A 21,579-nucleotide genomic window follows, 5' to 3' on the forward strand; every position below is an offset into this window, starting at 1 on the left:
AAGTCCTATACATTGATACCTAAACTACTAGGAAAAATAGGGTTTAGAACATTTATTTAAAAACATCACATGCTGTTTTAAAGATCTATTGATCCCCTCTGCACATCTCAAGGTAACGAAGTTACTTTGTAGTTGACCCAGTAATTTAACGAAGATCTCCCAGGCACTGGATTTACCAAGAAGCCTTCTGTATTTTTGAGTGAAAACTAAAAACATAGTTGAAGGTCTTGAAATAACAGGGATAAACAGTATGTAAGTACATACGCTTAATAACCACACACTGTAATTACACAATAATCCCATTTTTCTTCCAAATTAGATGTCAATAAATCTTTCTCACTGCACTATAAATTCCAAGGTCATGGACAGAGGTGTTTATTAGTACAATTACAATGCAGCAATAAAACCATTAAGCTTTTAGATCCCAATATTGTTCCATTTATTCTCTGCTCACCCTAAGTGAGGTAAATAGTTCCTACAAGTGGAATACCCAGAAAATATTGGAAGTTACTTTTAAAAGACTATAAAAATGCCCTGTTTCACGCAACTTTTCTTTATTTAATCTTTGACAGAATGTCAGAATTTCTTTTTGTTTTTTTAACAGTACAGTGCAGCAAATAGACTCAAGATAAAAAGTATTCTCTGAAATAGGCAACATTACTACACTGTAAAGACATAACTAAAGCATTCTAGATTTCACTGTGTGCCAGTCATCAATATGTTAGATCAAAAAACCCAAGGTCCCGCCCATCTGTTGAGAAGGAACTTAACAGACCAAATAATTGACTCTCGTTTCCACGTTAGTTTCTTTATTCCTGGGCACAATTCTACCTGTCTTCATCACTTGCATTCCTCTGCAAACTACCAGAAGTGCACTTAAGTGCATGACTAGTAAAATGACTATTGAAATTATACTACTGAATCAGACTAGCATGATCAAACTTACTCCATAATTTTCTAAAGAAGGGGAAACCTACTTTTACTTGGAAATTAACTCCTGGTCATAATTAGCTTTCAAAAATTAACTAAAGTGATGTTACGTAATCATGACTTACTGCAGTGTTCTCTCTCAGTACCTAAATTACACCCAAATTGTTGTAACGGTGAGAGCATCTTCCTCAGTTAAACTCTCTGACATGTTAAAATATCAATTTTTCTAACATAGAGATGTCTCTTCTTATTACAGAAATAATGTTTACACCTGAACAGATTGAATATAAATGTAATAAACTGACAATTCCTTTCACTCTTCTCTCAATGTAAAGTAGAAGGAATTTTGGAGATTATTTTATTATTTTCTTACTATACAAAGACAGTAAAGAATTTGCCTGACAAAACCAGCCTGAGTAATATTCTTAATACTAACCAATCAAATATTTTATAGTAGGATAATTTAAAAAGTAACAAAAAATGTTCATCTGGTATGAAGAAGTGTTCAAATTTCAATATAAAATCTTAACATTGCACAAATTACTATGAACTATTACTGACATTCAACTTGAAAAGTGGATAAAAGAGGAACTTCAGATAAATGAAACAGTAACACAAAATTTTTATTGTTTTATTGAACTTCAGGTTAGTGCAAACACGTAACTAGTGCATAACCACAAATTTTAACTGTATTCTTTCTCCTGTTCTGCTTATTACTTACATATTTTCCAGAAAGCCTATCTCAGAAAAGTTAAGGCAGACCTTCAACAACTTGGTTGCTAGTTGTGTGGTTTCTTCATTGATGACTATGGAGCAAATACAATACTTTTCTAAAGGCCATGTACTGACCTCAGTCCCTCCAGGCTACTCATGCTGATACTTACTGATGAATGTTCTCGGCACAGAACAAAGGAAATACACAGACCTAACAACCTGGCTGGAAATAAGTTCGTTCTGTGAGGAAACGGAGGGATCAATATTCCTAATGACACGATCTCTAAAGTGGAAAAAGAACAGGGCAATCCTTAGACCCCGAATCGTAGAGGCTAACCAGAGAAGCAAAGCAAGGAGAGCTGTGCACCACAACATAAAGAGCTGCTTTCAAAGTGCTAAAAAGAATAAGAGTACAATTATTTATCTCCAAGAGAAGATTTAATGCACAAGTTTGTGACTTTAAAAAAAGTTAGATAATAAAGCAGACAGACAATAAAACAAACTTCACAGACAAACCACAGAAGAGAGAAATCTAAGGTGAGGTTTAAGGTTTAGATATCTGAAGTGGAGATTGAGTAATAGAATGCGGACTTTGTCACAGTCGTCTTCTCTTCCCTTCTGTGAAGAGAAGCTCTCAGGTGCAGCCCACAACAGGATGCTTTCCTATTTGTCTCTCCTATTACGTAAGGCAGCAGCTGCCAGAAGGACGCCTGGGAAGACTATCCCTACTCATATACCTAAATGCCATGTACAGTGCATTGCAATCTTTAAACAAGAAAGCACAAAGGATCAGCTCCAGGGGAAGTCTTTAGTTGACCTAAGTCTTTGAAGACTATCTACCTAAGAAGTTATCAGTAGTAGAAGTTATTTAACAGAAAAGGAGAATGAGCAGGCTTACTTATTTTACAAATAGCGTTAACGCAAACTGAAATACATGACAAAACTGTTTAACCTGCAATTTATTGCAATAAGAAAACTTATGACCTCCTTTTACTACGAATGCGGCAGATGGCAATGATAATCCATTCTTACCTACTTTGTGAATTATTTAGGTGTTCAGAACATAGAGAGTATGAGAACTTAAAAAATCATTTAATTAATGAATTATGAATTTTAGTTTCTAACCTATTCAGAGGGGAGCTTGCTTCTCTTTAACATGCTAAACTTGATTAATACAAATTCTCTATTAAGTTAGATGCTAATGGTAATCAGCTATACAGCTTTCTTTAAAGAACAGCTTTTAATTTAACTGAGCAATGCACAGAAATGGCATTTCTTGACAAAGTGACAAACAAGTTTTTGCGAATCAACAGTATTCCTCAGTGCACCCAAACCCTAACAGTCTTTCCAACTGAAGAGGTCATAGAGTTTACCAAAAAAAAAAAAAAAAGCCAAAACCTTTTTTGGTCTTCTGGTGACTGTTATCTTTGCTGTTCTGTTTGAGAACCATGCAAATCACTTAGTCTTCCTCAGGTAAGTGAGGCCTTTTAACCTTTCCATAAGTTAGAATACTGCATCCTTTGCAGAAATAGCCAACTACAAAACTGACTTGCAAAGTGTGTGCAATGGTATTAATAAAAGAAATTGCATAAATAATTAGAATTATTTTTCAGGGAAAAAATATGTAGCTATAAATGTATGAAGAGAAAAAGCAACAAACAGCAGCAAATTGTGCAGCACCTTCATCTGATACCCACACTAAGAATGAAAAGCCTCGTCAGGGAAATCATCCACTTCTAAAAAACCTGGAAATTCCAGTCTCCACCAGAATCTAATTAATTCGGATGTGTCTGTTTAGCAAAGGATACTACACTTTCTGAAAACAGAATATGAATATAATTATTTAAATTAAATAGCTAGTGAAAATAAATACTCCAAACCTTCCCATCAGAAAACTGTTTTTCTGTAAGTGTTATCAAAGCACCTGGATGAGATTCTTTTCTCACTTATGCTGTCATAAATCAACGGCAGCTTCACTAAACTCGGAAGAGTAAACAAACAGAAAACTTAGGGTATCTTCTTCTAAAACATGTATTGAAGACTATTTGAGGCAGACCAGTAGCAAGTTACATGATTTAACATATATTGCACTTGAAATGCACACAGAGTTATTTATTAACAATTTATAGGACACGCTCCATAAATTAAAGCTTATTTAAAAGATACTGTTTTTATTACAAATACTAAAATGAAGTAAATATACACACAGTGCCTGTCAATAGAAAGAAAAAGTATTTTACTGGAATTAAGACATATTTTCTATAAGGACTAAAAATTAGGTCTGCTATAGATGCCTGTTTAAAAGATTCTCTTGAAAGGCAGGGGAATCAGAGCTACTGATTTACCTCTTCTAATAAAAAAAGTGGTAAAAAAGAGTTGCTTAGTTCCAGCTGACCTTGCATGTAATTGGCTACCTTGGATGTCTCTATGGTATATGCCATTAAGAAGATAAAAATATACAGGATTAAAATCTGAACCGATAAAGCTAAGAAATTAAGTATTACTCCTTTAATAAGCCTACTTTATGAAAGTACGTGAACACCAAAGTATCTCCTTACTGATTGCTGTTGAAGTGTGAACAAGTTTAAAAATAAGTTACCAAAAGAAAAAGTACCCAATATTTTATTTTTCCCCTTCTTACCTTTTTAAAAACTATGAATAAAGAATTCAAAGCAAGTTTTTTTACTCCATGACACACTACTCCATCCAATATTGCTTGTACACCACCACATTCTCCAACTTTTTATATATACTTAGTCTAGACCAACAGATTATTTTGTATGTTAAGATGAAGATGAAGGCATAGTTTTTCTAGTCCATTTTTTCAGTGCAGCAGTTCTTTTTTTCCCATACTTCTGTACTATTTAAGATTTTTAAAGCTTATGCAACTGTAAGAACACTGTTTTACAAGGTCAAGGTTGATTATTGCAGAGATGAGATTGTTCCACTGTACTGCAAAACAAGAGCTACAAAAAAAAAAAAAAAACCAAAACAATTTTAAGGCACAAAACCCAAGATGAGACACGAGAAAAAGGTCTGTCAGTTAAAACGCCAAGGCAGGGTGCATTTCTGCCTCTCATGAATGAAGCCATGAATAAAGTGGGATTGTGGTTAACTGTGGGGAAAAAAAAAGCTTATGAAAGACTTCTTCAATTTCAAAAACCCAAATGTAGAGCTCAAAATAAAAGAAAGTCCTTTTACCCCTTAGTATCAAAGTAGTTTGTGTTAGACTGCTACTTGAATTTAGGAAGCACTTATTCATCACAGGTTCAGAACCGTAAAAAAACAACAATAAAAATTGAAGGCGAGATCATGATTTAGGAAGTACACATTATAAAATCACCTATGCATGATGAGAAAAAAATTCAAGAAACACTAGATCATGAATGTGTGTTGCCTTGCTACCACAACTGATCTTGTTTCTTTCCTTGATACAGTCACAGATACAGACTGTTACAACTACAATGCCATTTTGGGCTAACTATTGTAATAAACGTCATGAAGGAATCAATAGATATTAATTAACCTTCTGGAATTTAAACAGAAGTTTAGGGAGAGTAGACGGCAACAAATCTACAACTTAAATTTGGCCCAAGTCTCCTCCATGGAAAAGACTGAGAATTATGGAGTAATACATTTAGAAAACCAAATCAGTGTAACTGTAAGTGGTAAATTTCAGCTCTAAGGCTTATTTTGTCAACTTTCTTAGCCTCCATCCTAGTACAACAGCTATATTATTACTTTGTATTGTATCTTTACAGCTTTCAGCTATAAGCAAGCATTTTACACGATATCAAGCTGTTCCAGTAGCAAATAACTGCTAGCGGGTTGCAGAATTAGGATGCCATTTAGGATCACTGCTGTCTCAAAATTTTGTATCTAGCCTTTAATTAATAAAAAAAGGAAGCTGTGAAATCTAATTCAGTATCCAATGATCCATGTAATATATTTGTTTAAAACCCCATCCTATATTTTAAAGCCCTACAAGTGACTTTTTGTTTCATTTCCTCTGAACAAATGTGAAGGTATGTTTTATATAGGAAGTAAAACATGGTGAAATATCATGCATTAATGTATAAAGAGTAGACCCTAATGAAAATTTCAAATAATATTTGTCTTCTATTCCTTCCCTTCTTTATGATCCTAATATCCACTTAAAAATCTTGAATCAAGTATTTCCCAAAGAAATCAAACACAAATCTAATGGCTTATACATACTGTAATTATAACTGAAATAAAAAAGCAATAGCATTAACAAGAAACCTAACAAACAGTAGACAAGCTTATTCTTACATTGAAATGAAACAACCAAAATTAGGGGACAGGGAGGGAAAAAAACCATAAAAAACAACAGGTAAATCGGAAATGTCTTTGTCTTTCACCCTTAGTGAGGTAAGGTGTTTTTAGTAAATAATACTGTTAATGAAAACCCTCCTTAATAAATTTAATAACATCCTTCAGCTTCCTCCAGTGTATATCAGTTCAAACTTCAACTCTGCTGCAAGTCATCCTTCTTGACATCCATTTTCACTGTTACGTTTTCAACAATGGTTTCTGACATTCCTACTAGTTTTGTAGCTTGTATCTTTTTGGTTCTCCTCCCACCTCTTGACATTTCTTATCACTTCCTAAATTTTCCTCAGAATCACAAGTGCTTTCATTTCTCAAAATACCAGTGAAGCAGTCTCTTTTGCTCAACTATCAATTCACAGAATAATACTGGGAGGTGTAAAGACAGTAGTAGGGCTGAAGAGCAGACACAGGCAGTAAAGCTTGCTTTAAGTAAAAAATAAATGAAAGATGCAGAGCTCAGGTCACCACACATTACTGGCCTGCCATCACAAGGTTCCTTCCCTTCCCATGTGAGCTACCACCTGGTTTCAAACCTTTTATTCTCTCTTTGCTCCTTGATTTGCGATCAGAGATGCTAATAACATCATGTTTTTCCTCATTAATCTTTCTAATGTCTGGGGAATATTCTAAATCCTGATGAAAAAGGATCTTTCTGTACTCTCACCTATCATATTCCAAACTAACAGAGGCATTCTCTACCCTAAGATTATATTCAGGAAACAGCTAATCCAGGTTTTAAAGTATTCTTACGATCTCTATCAAAAAATAAAGTATTCCTGTATTTCTTCCTTCATTTTACCTAGAGTCTGCAAACACCTCATGATAGCTAGAACTGCTGTCTCTTACGTATCATTTAAAAACCAGACACTTCAAAGATTACACATACTGGTGTACACTGCCCAGACCCAAAAGCAGAAAAGTGAAGTTATACCTCTAAGTTTCATCCTGAAAGTGTTTTCTGAGTACTCTAAAATTCCAGTGGAGTGAGTAGTATGTGTGCATTTACTCCTATAATTGTATTTGCACAAGTGCAATATTTGGCTTATTCACCAAAAGGTAAATTGCTGGTGCCTGTTTCAGAAGGATAATCATCTTACCTTTACAGTTTCACTTAAGACTTGGTTTTTATCTGCTTCTTCACTGGAGTGCAATTCTAGCTTATTATTTAACTCCTGGAGTTGTTGTGCCTGTTCATTCAAAAGCACTTGTGCTTGATGCTCCCGATGTAATGCATTATTTAATTCTTCACATGCACTTTCCAACCTCTCATGGGTGATCAATTTCTGATAAGGGAAATAAATTGTGTTTGATTGTGTAACTGAATTCACTTGTTTACATGCTTGACTTTCAGAGTTCCACTTGCAAACATATCAAATTCTAAAACAAAAGCATGCTAAAGATGAATACTTCGGTTTTTTAACATGAAGACAGATCACCGAACAATAAAATGTCAGGCAACTTTGTCCACTGTATTTTTCAAAAAAGCATTCAGGGTACTGTAAACAGTATGCATTCATCATTGTATTCAAATTAGCACCCCAGGTTATAAAGAATCAATATTTAGAAGCAAATAAGCAGATCAATGTCCCACATTTCAGTGCATATCTTATTAAATCTTGTAAACGTCTTCCTGGACTCTTTCTCCCCTCCCCAAAGTGTTCCAGAAAGAAGAAATAATTATTCAAGGAAAATCATCATCTACGTTTGAACAACAATCTAGAACGTAACAATTTCATCTAACTGTCCCAGAACTGTAAGGGAAAAAAACATGCAAACAAAACTGCAGATGATTAGATATAACCTTTCAATTTAAGTAAAAAAAAAAAAAACAATCCATTTTACCAGCTAGGAACAGGAAGGAGGATGGATGTGAAACCATCCATTATATATTCTTTGCTTGGAAATGTTTTGATTGGGATATACTGACAAGTTGGCCTACCAACTAGGCCTCAGGATCAACACTGGGCACAGCTGCAGAAAATGCTGCTCATTCTGGGACACGACTGTTGCAGTTATACGGCCCACCTGTAAAGCATGTGTAAGAATCCTTATCCATTCATTTTCTCAGATAGCTCAAATGTGAGCTCAATTCTGAATGCAGAAAAAAAGCACCGGAGGAAGGGTACCCAGCGAACCTCCAGCAGGCTAAAAGCAAGACAAGTTTCTTCCCTGAAGAAGGAAGGGCTGAAGGCACAGTTCCACAAGTATGACAGGGAAGACACAAAATGGCATAAATCCCTCAAACACTGTATCCATTACTTTCTATACTATGGCTTCATATTGTTGAGGAACCTTTGTCTCTTCTCATTCCTGTCGGAAAGTGCTATTTAAAGGTTTGTAAACCCATAGTATTTTAATAAATCAATCAGTGACAGCAAAGGGTCCAAGGAATTTGGTATATATGTGCTACTGAGAGTGTAGAGGAGGGCTTTTTTTTTCCTTGCCATAAACTTACTCCTTACTCCTTCCCTTTGAGCATCCACACTCAAATTTGCACTGATTGGCTGATGATATCACCCATACTCAAAGATACAGTCAAATGTCTAGCATAATATTGAGGAATATCCATGCAGAGTTTAAAATACTACATTTATGCTTTATGAACTTCTCATGAACGTGCTTATTGCATACCCTCATTCCACCTGTCTTTACTCTGTTGAAGTGAACTCTATAAATCCTTTCGACATATATAAAACACACCGGTACTTTCAACATATGGAAGAAAACCTGGACTGATGAAGACCAAACATGTAATTTACACAGAGTACCTCTTTTACAAATCAAAGAGAAACTCCTGCAGTAAGGAGATACTTCTAAATACATCTGACTTATAGTTTAGTGACATTTACAAGGTAAGTTTTCTGGAAAATTCATTAATGGTAGATTGATTTCATACTTGTTTTTCAGAAGAACACAAATCAAAAAATGTGTAAGAAGGAGGATGTCTTGTAAGCAGTCTCCTTTAAATCAAATATACTTACAGATTGCTTAAACATATTTACTTGCTCTTGCAGGCTCTGGGCTTTATCAGCTTCTTTTTTCAACTCACTGAAATTCCATTTGAATTCTGCAAGTTTTAGGCGCAGTGAGCGGCGTTCCACCTCTGCTGTATGAAGTCTTTGTGTAAATTCAAATATTTGCTTCTGCAAAGATGCTATGCTTTTCTGTTAATAAACAGAAACAAATTCATGTGCTATAAAATGTGCTACTTTAGCAATAAAATCAATAACATTTAATACACAAGCAAATTAGACAAAGCTGCCATTTTGTCCTCCATTTCTAAAAGACACACATGAGTTAAAAAATGTGAACTTGTTTCACCTAGTGTTGAGGGTTACAGAAAATTCTGTTTTTAAGGACGTACCTGTTTTCACGTAAGACTCACAATAAAAGACAGATTAGGTGAGAAAGCATTTATCCTTTCATTTTGGTTAAAGGAAAGAAGGGTATCTTTACCGAGAGACAGAACAGTGGGAAGGAGGGAAAAAAAAAAAAGAACCAACCTTAACGTTTAGTTAAAGCCGAAAGCAAGTTTGTTCTTATAAAGTAAATACAATTTTGATAGACCTTCAAAAAATCTTTTTCTTGGATATATCAAATCTCATCTTGAAATTCTTTGACAATTAAAGATCTATTCACACCCTAACACTTTTGGGTGTTGCAAATGAACTTCTGATTCTCTATATAGTTGACGTCAATGTAATGGACTCATAAACAATCTGAAACAAAATTAACAGTACTATGAAGAGAGCTTCATTATAACACTTATGCTGTGAACCTACTGTTTACGTGAAGTAGCACTATAAATATGCATACCATAATGGGTAGTCTGTCACACAGTCCAGCTTCCAGGGCCTGGGTATTTATTCTCTGAAGTCCATGAGCCAGCCTCTGTATTAAGGAGTCTTTCTCCAGATAAGTAATGCTCCTGATGCTGTCTGCTGGAACAGTCTCCATTATTACATTCAGCTTGTCCATAAGTTTTGAAAAGGAGTTCCTGGCTGCACTTACAAGTAAGTGTCCAGAAAGCCAGGGATTTGGATCTTTAAGAAACAATAAAAAAGAAACATCAAGTAGGTTATTAGTTTGCAGGGTTTTCAGTGGGAAACAAGCAAGAACAACAAACAGCATCTTCAAAATACTCAGGAGGAAATTTCCATTAAAGAGTGGAAGATCGAGCTCACCGGAATATCTCAGAGAGACTTTGGGACAAATTCTGTATTTAACAACGAGCGCTCCTATCAATCTTTAAATGGAAGGGTAGGATAGGATTCAAAAGAGTATGATTTGTTTGTCAAAGAATAATTTTCCAGTTGTTTTTATGTTGTCCTCCAATACTGTACTTTCTTAAGTCTTTCTTGGGTGCTCTAATTTTGTAATTCAGAAAACATGTAAGATGGATGCAAGCCAGGTCAAGTATGTCAGATGTGATGGCACATGGTAAATAATTTTATCGCAATATTTACAATGCAAATTTCTGAGGGTTTCCTGACTCCTCTTCCCTCCCCTCTATAGATGTCTAAATCATTTGCTGTTCAAAATTAGTGAGGCTTGGTACCTTAATGCCATACTATTTATATTCTGAGACAAGAGAATATAATTTACCTTATTCCAAGGCAATTAAAATTTTACAGCTACAATTACTTATTTCCCCACAGGATTTTGGTAATCATCCTTCTCATATAATGGACTTAAGGCCCCAGCACACCCAACATGTCCTGCTTACTGCTAGATTCATCAGGTCTGTAATTAATAATTGTGTTTAATGTTGATAAATAAAATTGTCAGTGCTCCTTCCACTAATTGGTATTCCAGATAACAGTTAATAGGTTTATTTATGCCTTAATAAAAGTCTTGTAATTTAGTTTTCCCTCTGCTAGGCAGGTCTTAATCTGTCATTACTTGTCTTATGATACTATCAGTGTAAGATGACAAGCATGGAAGAGCTTATTTACATTCAGTAGTACAGCAGATCTCCTGTTGCTGCAGTGAATGAAATATTTACTTAGGAGTATAAACAGAAAAAAATAACCGTAGCTTTTTTAAGTTAAAGAATTTCTTTTTATACATTGCAAGGATAAAGACAAAGGTGCAAAGCAAACAAAACGTGATTATTGATATTTTTAGATTACGATTCTCATCATAAAGAATTTATTATTTACACATATGAGATGAAATTTATCTATAAGCAAACAAAATAAAATCCAAAAAAGCACATGATAAAATCAAACATTCTTTTTTCAGAGCCATTCTCCTGCTTGGTTTCAAAATACCACCATTCCAATGATTCCAGTGCTTAACTGGAGTATCATTTTTGAGTACATGCTCTCAATACTCCCAGGTAGTAGTAAATCTGTCTTTTTCTCATGTGTAAAATAGCACTCTTTCTATTAATCTTTAAAGCTAAAAATCTCATCCAGCATTGTTACCTTGCAATTCAACCAACAAAACAGAAAAATTTTATTCTCGTACCCAGAAGAAACTGCTATTCTAATGCTCTGTATACTTTTGCCAAGGCTCCTCTTTTTTCCTTACATTGGTTCTCTATTACTGATCACTTAAAAGATAAGCTACTTTCATCATTTTAACTCTTATGACAGATTATCCTGTCCTACCTGTCTTTCAGTTTCAAAGACCATCTCTTTTCTCCAGACATGATGCATTCACTAGTTTGAATGTTTAGTTAAATTAACCTAAAATTAAAAGAACATCATTTGTACTGCCTTCCATTTAAGATGACAACAAAACCTTCTAAAAAACTCTCCTTTGATGTTATTTCAGTAAATAACGAAACAAGGATGTCAATGAACATCCTAATATTTCCACCTGGTATCTCATTTTACACGAGATAATTTTCCTGGCAGAAAACACAGTATTTCTCCATATGTGCAGTACCTAGGATGGCAGCCCCTTTCCTTACTTCTAGAACCTCCAGCTTAACTGTATTAAATATGAATTAATAATAATGGTTCAGGCAATTGTGTCATTGCGTTGTGAAATGATCATTCCATTCCATTTCTCGTTATTCAGTATAGTTCAGCATCCACAATTTAAGGCACTTCCTTGGGATTGGGAATAAAAAAGCAACTCAGCACCTCTGTTTAATTTTAATGAAAAGCACTTTGGAGTAAATACACGAAAGTATGTTGATGTAAGTTACTGACTGCTTTGAAAGATGAAATGAGAATATAATGCAATTCCATATGGAAGTGTATCTATAATGATTCGGAAGAGAATATACGGTTTAAGTATATGCATTTTAAGTACCTGCCCAGGAAGGATCAAGGAACTACAATTAAAGCATTAAATTATGTACATTGTGATGTGCATAAGAAATCATTAACACAAATACAGGTATATCACAAAGACTAATTAATTCTTACATTGAACAAATGAAGAAAAAGAATGAAAAGTGGCAAATCGTCACTGACAGATGAAGAAAGAATTCTTATTTGTTTTGGTAAAATAGAACAGTCAGCAGGATGAACTTAGTAGTACTGCACAAGACTAAAATTTTCATGCAAGGCTTCAAAAGCTTTGTGTATGTAACAGTTGATGATATTTGTGTTCAAAAAGCTTGACCTTTACTTTCTCTAGTTTATCGCAGTACAGAGTCTCTTCAAATAAACTTACAAAACTAACCTTACAAAAAAACAAGCCACATGAAACAAAAAAACCCTACACTTCAATGAACTTGTATTCAAATTAAAGCTAAGAGATCATGCCAAGACATGCTGGAATGAGAACTAAACTAATGAACAGTGTGAAGAGAAATAATTGTGAATGTCAAACCAAAACCACATTTTTAAAAGTTAAAAGTACAAGAACTGTGCCTGAAATCACCAGAGTGCACAAGCAAAAAATTTCCAGTGTTATCTGAGTGATCCGGGTTTGGTTTCTCTCACCTGCCTCAAATGGTTCCTCAGAACCAAGCCATCTTTAAAAGTAATGTTTAAGACACCGAACCAATCCATATTGTAGATCCAGGTAGCACCTACTCTCTCCTCTGATGTGCAGTCTAATCTGGAACTGCCATTATTTCAAGTTCTGAAGACAGCAGATGCCTCTTAGATTGCCTATTTACATTAATAAAATTTCAAAATAATTTAAGTCAGTTTGAAGGTTTAAATCCTATTTGAAATATGACTTACAGAACATAACATAATTTCCTAAGTATGCAAGCTTTCTTTCAAATATATTCCTTCAGAGCCTTATCACTTCAATATTTCTGGAAATTTCATGTCAAACTTTAAATAATTTATTACTATTTTTCAAACCAAAGGTTCTTGGGAGACTTTTGATCTCATGAGCAACAGAATTCCAAGTAATGCATGAGCAGTTAGATCTTGAGGTTCTGTGAAAATGACTTAAAAAAGAGATAACTATGAAAGAACCACCAAACTGACTGACCATAACATTCTCAGCATGGCTTTTCCTAATTCTCAAAATCTAAACTGTGTTGAGTACAGAGGTAACAAGTAAACGGACTCCACCCGAATTCTCCTATACTTCAATACCAGCAAAGTATCATGAGGTTTAGGGTATTCTAACTAGTCGTTTCAGCACATCAATGTTGCTGTAAAGCGTCTCTTAATCCTTTTTCAATTTGCTGTTCTTACTCATTACTCTATACACAGCAGCACTTGCAGTATAAACCCTATAAATATTCAGAAATACAGTTCAAACTTTGTTTTGTATGGATGTAAATTTAAGTTACTGAAAAAAGGATGATAAAAGCATAGAGCACCTGAAACTGTATCAAACCACTTTTGATTCAATGGCTGACTTCTGTTACCAGGTTACTGTTCAAACTTCTGGGAAATATACCACCTTCTCTCTGTCCTGCTATTTCCCTTTATTCATATAAGTTTATCCTTCCTTTAATATCCTTTATTCTGTGACAGAATTGTTGGGACTTCGAAACTACCAGGTATCAAAGAACTAAGGATGACAGCAATGCAGAGGAACCAAGTGAGATCTTATATCAGCCCTCACTGCAAAGAAATTAAGGAAGATAGTTAACAGCTGGGAATAAAGAGGTGACATTTCCAGAGACTGGCACTAAAATTTTCCATAGGCATAGTAGAATTCTATATGACGACAGACTGAGAAAATTAAGGAATCTAGACACAAATCTAACTAAGTGTATACTTAGAGAGGGAACACAGTACAGACAAACTAAGGACTGCTATATGTTGTTAAAATTGACAGCATTTTATCTCTCTCTCAAAAAGCACAAGATAGCAAGTAAACCAGATGAAAACAGTGTCCCGCAAACTCAACTGTTTTCCAGATTTGGAAATTCTAGACTCATATCATATAAAACACAGCAGGAAATTATTTCCTTTCAGCAGTGCTAATGTCCTAGGTTGAATATGTGTCAGTTTTAGGGCCTGCACTTAAGAAATGCACAGATCAAATAGACAGAAATGATGTAGATATTATCTACGGAAAAAAATTAGGTTGAGCTTCCATAAAATACTTCTCAAATATTAGCACAGTGGAATCAGATAACTAAGAAGCTTGTAAGTATTACTTCATTGGAAGCTTTTAAGAACAAGTTAACCAAATATCTACTGGCGAGGTGTAGATGTTTTTTTTTCTATCTCACAACAAAGCAGACAAAACTGTTCATATGCTTTCCAGAAGCATTCTCCAGCCTTCTGTTTCCATGACTCTATATACTGTAATGATAAAGTACCATATCACCAATTAAAGAAAATTAATCTGTTCCAAAAATACAGCTCTCCAGAGATTTGCTCCAGAATAGCTTAGATAAAATCCTAAAAATGGAAATGATGTAACCACCTGATGATTTTTTTAAATCTTCTACTACGAGAATAGACTTTTAAAATTACCTGGCTTGTTTACAACATCCTGTAATTCTGTGACAGCACTGACTATTGCAGCAAGGAGGTTAGAACTAGTAAACCAGTTGAGTACTTCAATGCAGTGCATTTGTTCCTCATCGTGACCTGTGAAATAGAATTGGAGCTAGCAATAAAACTGAATAACTTGGATAAGACACAGTACCATCTCCAGCTCTTTCAGAAATTGACCAAAACTAAGTATGCAAGCCACAAACTAATTCTTCTTTCAGGACAATTTAAACCATATTAAATATGCTTCCAGAACTACTGAAACAGAAGAGTAGATGGATCTTCTAGTTTGGGAAACATTTTTGATAGCATTTATCCTTGTAGGGAGAAGCATGATCTTGGTCTGGTAACAGAAAGGGACAGGGGGACTACATAATCTCTAAAGAAAAATTTAGAAATCCTGTACTAATATTTTACTTGAATCAGAAAACAACTTTTTGCATTTTAGTAGAAATAAATATTAAAAGTGATTAATAAAAGAAGAGGAAATATATTTTCAAAAAATAAGTTGATGGTCAATCATTTAGGAATATTACAAGATATTTACCAAAGAGAAGATGCGGTAGCACCTAGCTCTGAAATCCGTAACACCCATGTCAAGGATATTGAACAGTATGAGTTCATGTGTGCAACTGTAACTTTTCTTTCAGTGCTTAACAGACTAAGCATTTCCTTTTAGGGGAAATTACACTTGTCAAGAAATCAAGAAATTACAAATCCAGAAATTACATTTTTCAAAACGCCATTAAATTTATCTTTACACTCTATTTATAATTACATTACTATTTGTTACTCATTAACCATGTAATATGCCAAAACTCTTTATCAAAGAAGAAAACAATTAGCTTACTTGGCAGATTATGCTTTCCTTTGGAGTCTCCTACACAAACTAGAATTCTAATGCCTTCTTTGAAGCCATTTACCCAGGAGAAGAGGGAACTAGAAGACTGGGATAAAACTTTAAGTCTGTTAGCTGCCAAGACTGCAATCACGCCTCTTCGGAATACATGAATCAGGCCTCTGAATTTTCTTTTCTTCAGATTTGCTTCATCTTGATTATCTTCCTCTACATCAGAGAGAGCATGAACTAGGGTCCTAATCTCCTGGTTCACTAATTCATAACTGTTGACCTGATCCTGAAGGAGGTTTCTTTGGGAAGACATAGCACATGATCGGCCATACAGAGGATACAGGGCACCTGCCAATAGAGCACAGGCTGCCAGGAGAGATGAATGCTCCTTCTGAACCTGCATTAATGTATTTTTCACAGAAACATTTTCAAGGGCCAGCTTCTCCCGTCTTTTTTCAAGGACATAGATTTTTTCCTTGTTTTTCTCTGCTGTTTCTTGGTATTCCTGTGGTAAGGGGAAAGAACAAGCCCAGAAAAATAATAACTAGAAGACATTTTTTAAAATAACAAAATAATTTTTCCTAGATAAAAGCTAAAAGAAAATTAGTATTTTTTTTCAGATTCAAATAACACATTAAAGGAACAAAAGTTATTAGTAATGACTGTCAAAGCATCTCTCCTAGCAAAGAGTTATAGAACCAGATAAATGAAAACAAATCAATAGCACAAGGAAAATTTGCACAATCTTCAACTCCAGATTTCTGACAATAATCCATTAGTACTGTGATAGCTCACAGAAAGCCCAACAGTACCTGGCTGTCCACAATATACTTTTATGAGTTGGCTTAACAATAAGTAATTACATGCTCCAAATTCAGAAAGAACATTGCTCTTCAAAGCCAAAAAGAAAGTTAATGTAAGAAAGGAAAAAAAGAAAGACGACTCTGGAAGATAAACCTAGACAGATTGGCAGCAGCTGGGAAAGGGGAAGTAAAGGTGATCTCTTAATTACTTTGTAATCAACCCCCTACTTATATATTCACAGATTAATTAGCTCTCATACAGAATTGAGTTTTCAAAAGAAGAGTGTAATACAGATATTTTTGTTTTGATTAGTACCATTACAGATTTTTTTCAACTTACAGATCATTTTTTCTTTTCCTCTATATGCCCTGAAACAGAGCAAGAGGGAGATTTAAACTGTAAACCAGTGTAGCAAAATGAAGAGAGTAACAAGCCAGGGAATGCCAAGACTAAGGTTAGACCATGCAGACTGGTTGCTTTGGCTAACATGCAGTTCTTGCACAGGAATCAAGGCACTCTGCTGGGACCTCAGAGACTTAGATTGGCTTCTTGATGCATGACGGTCCTCTGTGATTGGAACAACCACTTGAGGTTACATTTACACAGGATCCAGTGATATAAGGAGATAATAAATTTTAGGCACTGTTCAGAAAGAATCCACAAGCTCCTGTTACATGCTTGAGCTCCAGTTACAGTACATGGACACAGAAAGGCAAACATGAATTGAAATGATAAGTCCATATGATGAAGAAAAGACAGCATTATGCTAAGTTTCAGCTACCTCTCAGAGCTGTAAGCCATTTTGTTAAAAATGGGGAGAGGGTATTCCTGTTAGCAGTGGCCAAAAGAGAAGTAAAATGGTATCATCCAGCCACATTCCCATGCGTTTTATTTGGTACAGGTCCCAAGCAAGTGGTGAAGAGGGCACCTTAGTTTCTTCTCCCTCATCCGTCCTGCAAGCACAACAGGGGAAAAAAAGAAACAATACACCTACCCCTAGAATGGAAAATAAAGATTCCATGCTTCCACAGAGATGTACCCTAGTCAGTTCAGAATGTCTTTGACCAAATAAATATTTTATTATTTTTTTGGAAGAGGGCGAATTTGTAGTGTTATTAAAATACTTTCAGTGATACAAATATAGAGTAAGTAACTAAAAGATTTAATTACAAAATGCAATTTACAGGCCTCATATGTCACTTTGCTACTCTAAAATTAAGTATAAACATGCACAATACTTTCAGCGCTACTGCATTATTTACAGTGTTTGATTTTTATAGGAAAAAAAACCTGATAGCATGACTGGAAGGAACTGAAAAGGTAAGCTGAATTTAGAAAACAGCTTATGGTTTCTGGCCATCACAGGTGAAAGGCCAATATCTGAGTAAACAAAGTGTGATCCCTACAGGGCTGTTGGGCAGCAATACTAACATTCAGTGCTCTGGCTAATTAAAACTTATTTTTTAAAAAAGCTTAGTGTTTTAATACTTATGGTTATATCATAATACGCAAAAGGGAACAAAACCATCTCTGACTACAGATATGTAAAAGTTTTGTAAGAAAATATACCTTCTTGGTTTTACTGGCTAATAATTGCTTTTGTTTTACCTGACAGTTTCTATTCTTTTCTTCAAAGCTTAAAAGCACAGTTTTTGAAAGGGACATAGAATTCTTTTCTAAACATTGGCAAGCCAGCTGCCTTCAGTGTTTGAGCTTTGAGGGACATCTCACTGGGTTGTAGAGCTTAGTGGATTCCAAGAATCCTTAACAAAAATCAGGTGCTACTAGCGACACTATTTAATTCTACTTCTTATTGGGTCCTTACCCTTTATTCTGGCATGAAAACAGAATTGGAAACTAGAAATATAATGACACTATGACTTCAAAACATTTTCCTATATTTCAGCTGGGTTTTTTTTCTAAATATATAGATCTATACATTGAAATAAACAACATCAGCACCGCTTTCCTCCGCTTTTTTCCTGTGTTTTAAGTACATGGGCCAGACATGTCTATCAAAGACTCTTGGTGGGTCAGGAACAGTATAGTTATGGGTACTTCTCCTTTTGCATTGATTGCACTGATTTTTGATACAATTCCAAGATACCACAGCCTTTTTGCTAATTCACATACCTTGCTGCAAAGCAAGGCTTTCAAACAAAAAAAAAAGCCAATAAAAGACATTTTTTTCTCTCCAGAGGACTCTTCCCCTTTCCTATTTAGCAAACCTTTTATTTTTCTGTTGAAATTAACATTTTTAAAGTAGTTACAGGATTTTTCTCTTACAACATGTTTTTGCATGTCAGAACAAAACCCTTCTATTTTAAGTGATTGCCACAAAAAAAAATGAGGACAGATTAATAAATGTCCACATAATAAACAAACATCAACTGATAGTTAAAATTCAGAGGACATTTCCTACGAGACTGTGTACGGTCTGAATAAATAACTTGTGTGAGGCTAAGGAACAAGCATAGTAACATTTTCAACATGGCACACTATCAAATCAAGAGGACTGCACTCCTGCTACAAAAGGCAAGGAAAAGGGATATGCATTTTAAGCTCCATTGACTCTCCAAACATGGAGACCATGAACAAAGAGCAGTATCTATAGAGTGCCTTTTTTATTGCTGATCTGTGATAAGGCCACTTTGGGAACTTCTGCCCTACAGAAAAACAGCGAAACTGCTTTCTGATTACACCATCCATCTGACCTACAGTAACAGCTGTGAAATAGTACCTATTAACATCCACTGATCCCATCTTAGAGTCAGGGACCCTGAACAGTCCTGGCTGGGCACAGAAGCAGTGGCAGGTGTCATTGCTACTAAAACCTCCAGATTTTACAATGTTACATTTCAATCCTAAGGAGACCATTCTGAAAAGCCCCAACTCTCTACTGCAGTTCTAAGAAACCAGAACAATAATTTCCAAGTCACATTACTCATGTTGCTGTGCAGTTAGAGCTCTCAGTTAACTACTGAGTCTGAACTGACAGTTCTGAGTTTGCCTTTGCACACATAGCAACAACTGAAAAAACTGAAGAATTGTCAACCCAGGAGCTTTGAGGAAAAAATGTCTAGAAGAAGGCATAGAACACTGGTTGAAGGCAAAGGTACAAACAAAAGGATGCATCCTATGATGTACCATTAGCTTGGAGCAGGACAAGAAAAATCACTCATCTTCCCACTCCAGAAAGAAACTATCACCTACAAGAGATTATTTCATTTAAATGCTTGTAATTAACACTCTGATCTTTGGATGGAAAATACAGCAAATGCCTACTGTTTCCTTGTAGTGACAGAATAAATGTCCTAGAGTGATGAGACCCACAGTTCTACAATAAAATACAAAAAACTGAAAAGTACATTCCACTTACACCGGTTATATGTTTCCTATAAAATTTCACAAATAAAGCCTGTTAAAATAATTAAATTTAAATATTGCATTCTGTATCTTTATGTAAACACTGTCACTCAGTAGTATGTAAAAGATCCTTTCAAGACGTTCCGTAACTTGTGGCACATTTTTCCTTGTCTCCTACAGAAATAATGCTACAATATTTGTCTGCACACCTCTGATCCAACAGGGCAGTGATCTTGCAGACAAATATGGCTAACAGGCTCAAAATGCAATAGGTAAAAAGCAGCCAACTCTTACATAAAACAAGCACTCAGGATTAAGACAGTCGTAAAAGCAGACATCCATGAACCCTACGGATCCCAGAAAGGGAAAGGCTTAATCTGGTATTTGCAGGCCCAAAGTCAGTCACAAAATAGAAATCTACAGGAAATGAAACTGTCTTCTTCACAGATTGACACGAAAGGGCAAGGAAGGCAAACTGGAACACAGGATGGAAAAAAGATAAGACAAAGTTTTGTTGAATCATCTAAGTGTATACAGACATTGTACTGCCTAGATAACAACGCTACCAGCTTGTACTCCAACGCTACATAACCCGTGTGAGAAAACATGCCCAGATGTTTCTAAGGGAAAGCATTTCCCTTTCAGAAACCCAGCAATCCTGTACAGCAAGTTGACAGATAAAGTCTTTTCCAGAAGATATGCCTAATGTATGCTCCACAAAAATACATGCTCTGCTTGCTGTCTACACAATTCAGCTGAGAAGACTGGCAGGTTCAGCGCCATCCCAAAGAGCAGCACAGTACTGCACAGCACCAATTCTCCACAATACGCTAGAGTTCTGAAAGAGATGACTCAGCCCTTTCTTTTGCGCAGAATCCATAGGAGCCAGAAATCAAAATTGCATAACTCCACTTCTTCTTTAATAAGAAAACATAATTTTTAAAATTAAATTCCCTTATTTCATCATTCTTTTTGTTGGCAATGATTTCACAAGGTGAAACTACAGGACGCTGAGGGAACTTAATATAAGTATGGATGCCATTTATTCCACTTATAGGGATGTTTAGCATTGACAATATCCAATGTGAAATGTAAATATCAAGCAAAAAATATATACAAGATTTTAACTCATTCCCAGGAATTTACCATAAATTCTGTCTAAAAATACTTCATAAAAACATTTTTTGCAACACAAAGACTCCAAGCCCAAAATCTAAGTCAAATACAGCATTCTTGTGATGAAGTGAGTCTCAGATGGCAATCACAAATAACAAGGTGTATCATATTTTCTCTATTTCACAACACTTTTAACTGAAACACATGCAAAGGAATGTGACCATAAAGACAGGGAATTGTGGTTGTAGAACAAGTGTATAAATTTGAGATTGCAAGTAACTTTTCTAACAATCAGTGATGACAGTTTTACACTGTTGAACCATTGCTCACTGTAGTATCTATATAACGAAGAGTCCTTTAATACTGTTGAATCTACCACTGTAACTGCTAATGGGTTCTTAGGGTCACAATGTACGTATCTAAATTTATCCCCCAGTAACACCACATTACTATTACTCGACAGAGGCTTTGCAAAGCATGACACTGAAAAAGTAACTGCTGTACTATACAATTCTTAAAATAAGCAATTTCAATCTTACAGCTTTAACATTCTCAAAAATAAAATCA

General features: G+C 35.1%; 1 protein-coding gene across 7 annotated transcripts in view; it reads right to left on the reverse strand.

Annotated features, from left to right (window-relative positions):
• The window catches only part of CCDC171 (coiled-coil domain containing 171), a 154,570-nt gene that overhangs the window by 72,343 nt on the left and 60,648 nt on the right, over window positions 1-21,579 (reverse strand). For 5 of the 7 annotated variants that reach the window (XM_054185374.1, XM_054185375.1, XM_054185378.1 and 2 more), the window contains 5 exons: window positions 15,727-16,231; window positions 14,856-14,972; window positions 9,814-10,040; window positions 8,979-9,161; window positions 7,095-7,280 (listed from right to left, as the gene is read on the reverse strand). In XM_054185374.1, the coding sequence (XP_054041349.1) occupies window positions 7,095-7,280; window positions 8,979-9,161; window positions 9,814-10,040; window positions 14,856-14,972; window positions 15,727-16,231 (1,218 nt within the window). Of the gene's footprint in view, window positions 1-4,285; window positions 4,611-7,094; window positions 7,281-8,978; window positions 9,162-9,813; window positions 10,041-14,855; window positions 14,973-15,726; window positions 16,232-21,579 lie in introns of all 7 variants that reach the window. The other 2 variants (XR_008463778.1, XM_054185376.1) reach the window with 2 other exon arrangements.

The sequence above is a fragment of the Rissa tridactyla genome, chromosome Z (assembly GCF_028500815.1).
Source record: "Rissa tridactyla isolate bRisTri1 chromosome Z, bRisTri1.patW.cur.20221130, whole genome shotgun sequence".
NCBI lineage: Eukaryota > Metazoa > Chordata > Aves > Charadriiformes > Laridae > Rissa > Rissa tridactyla.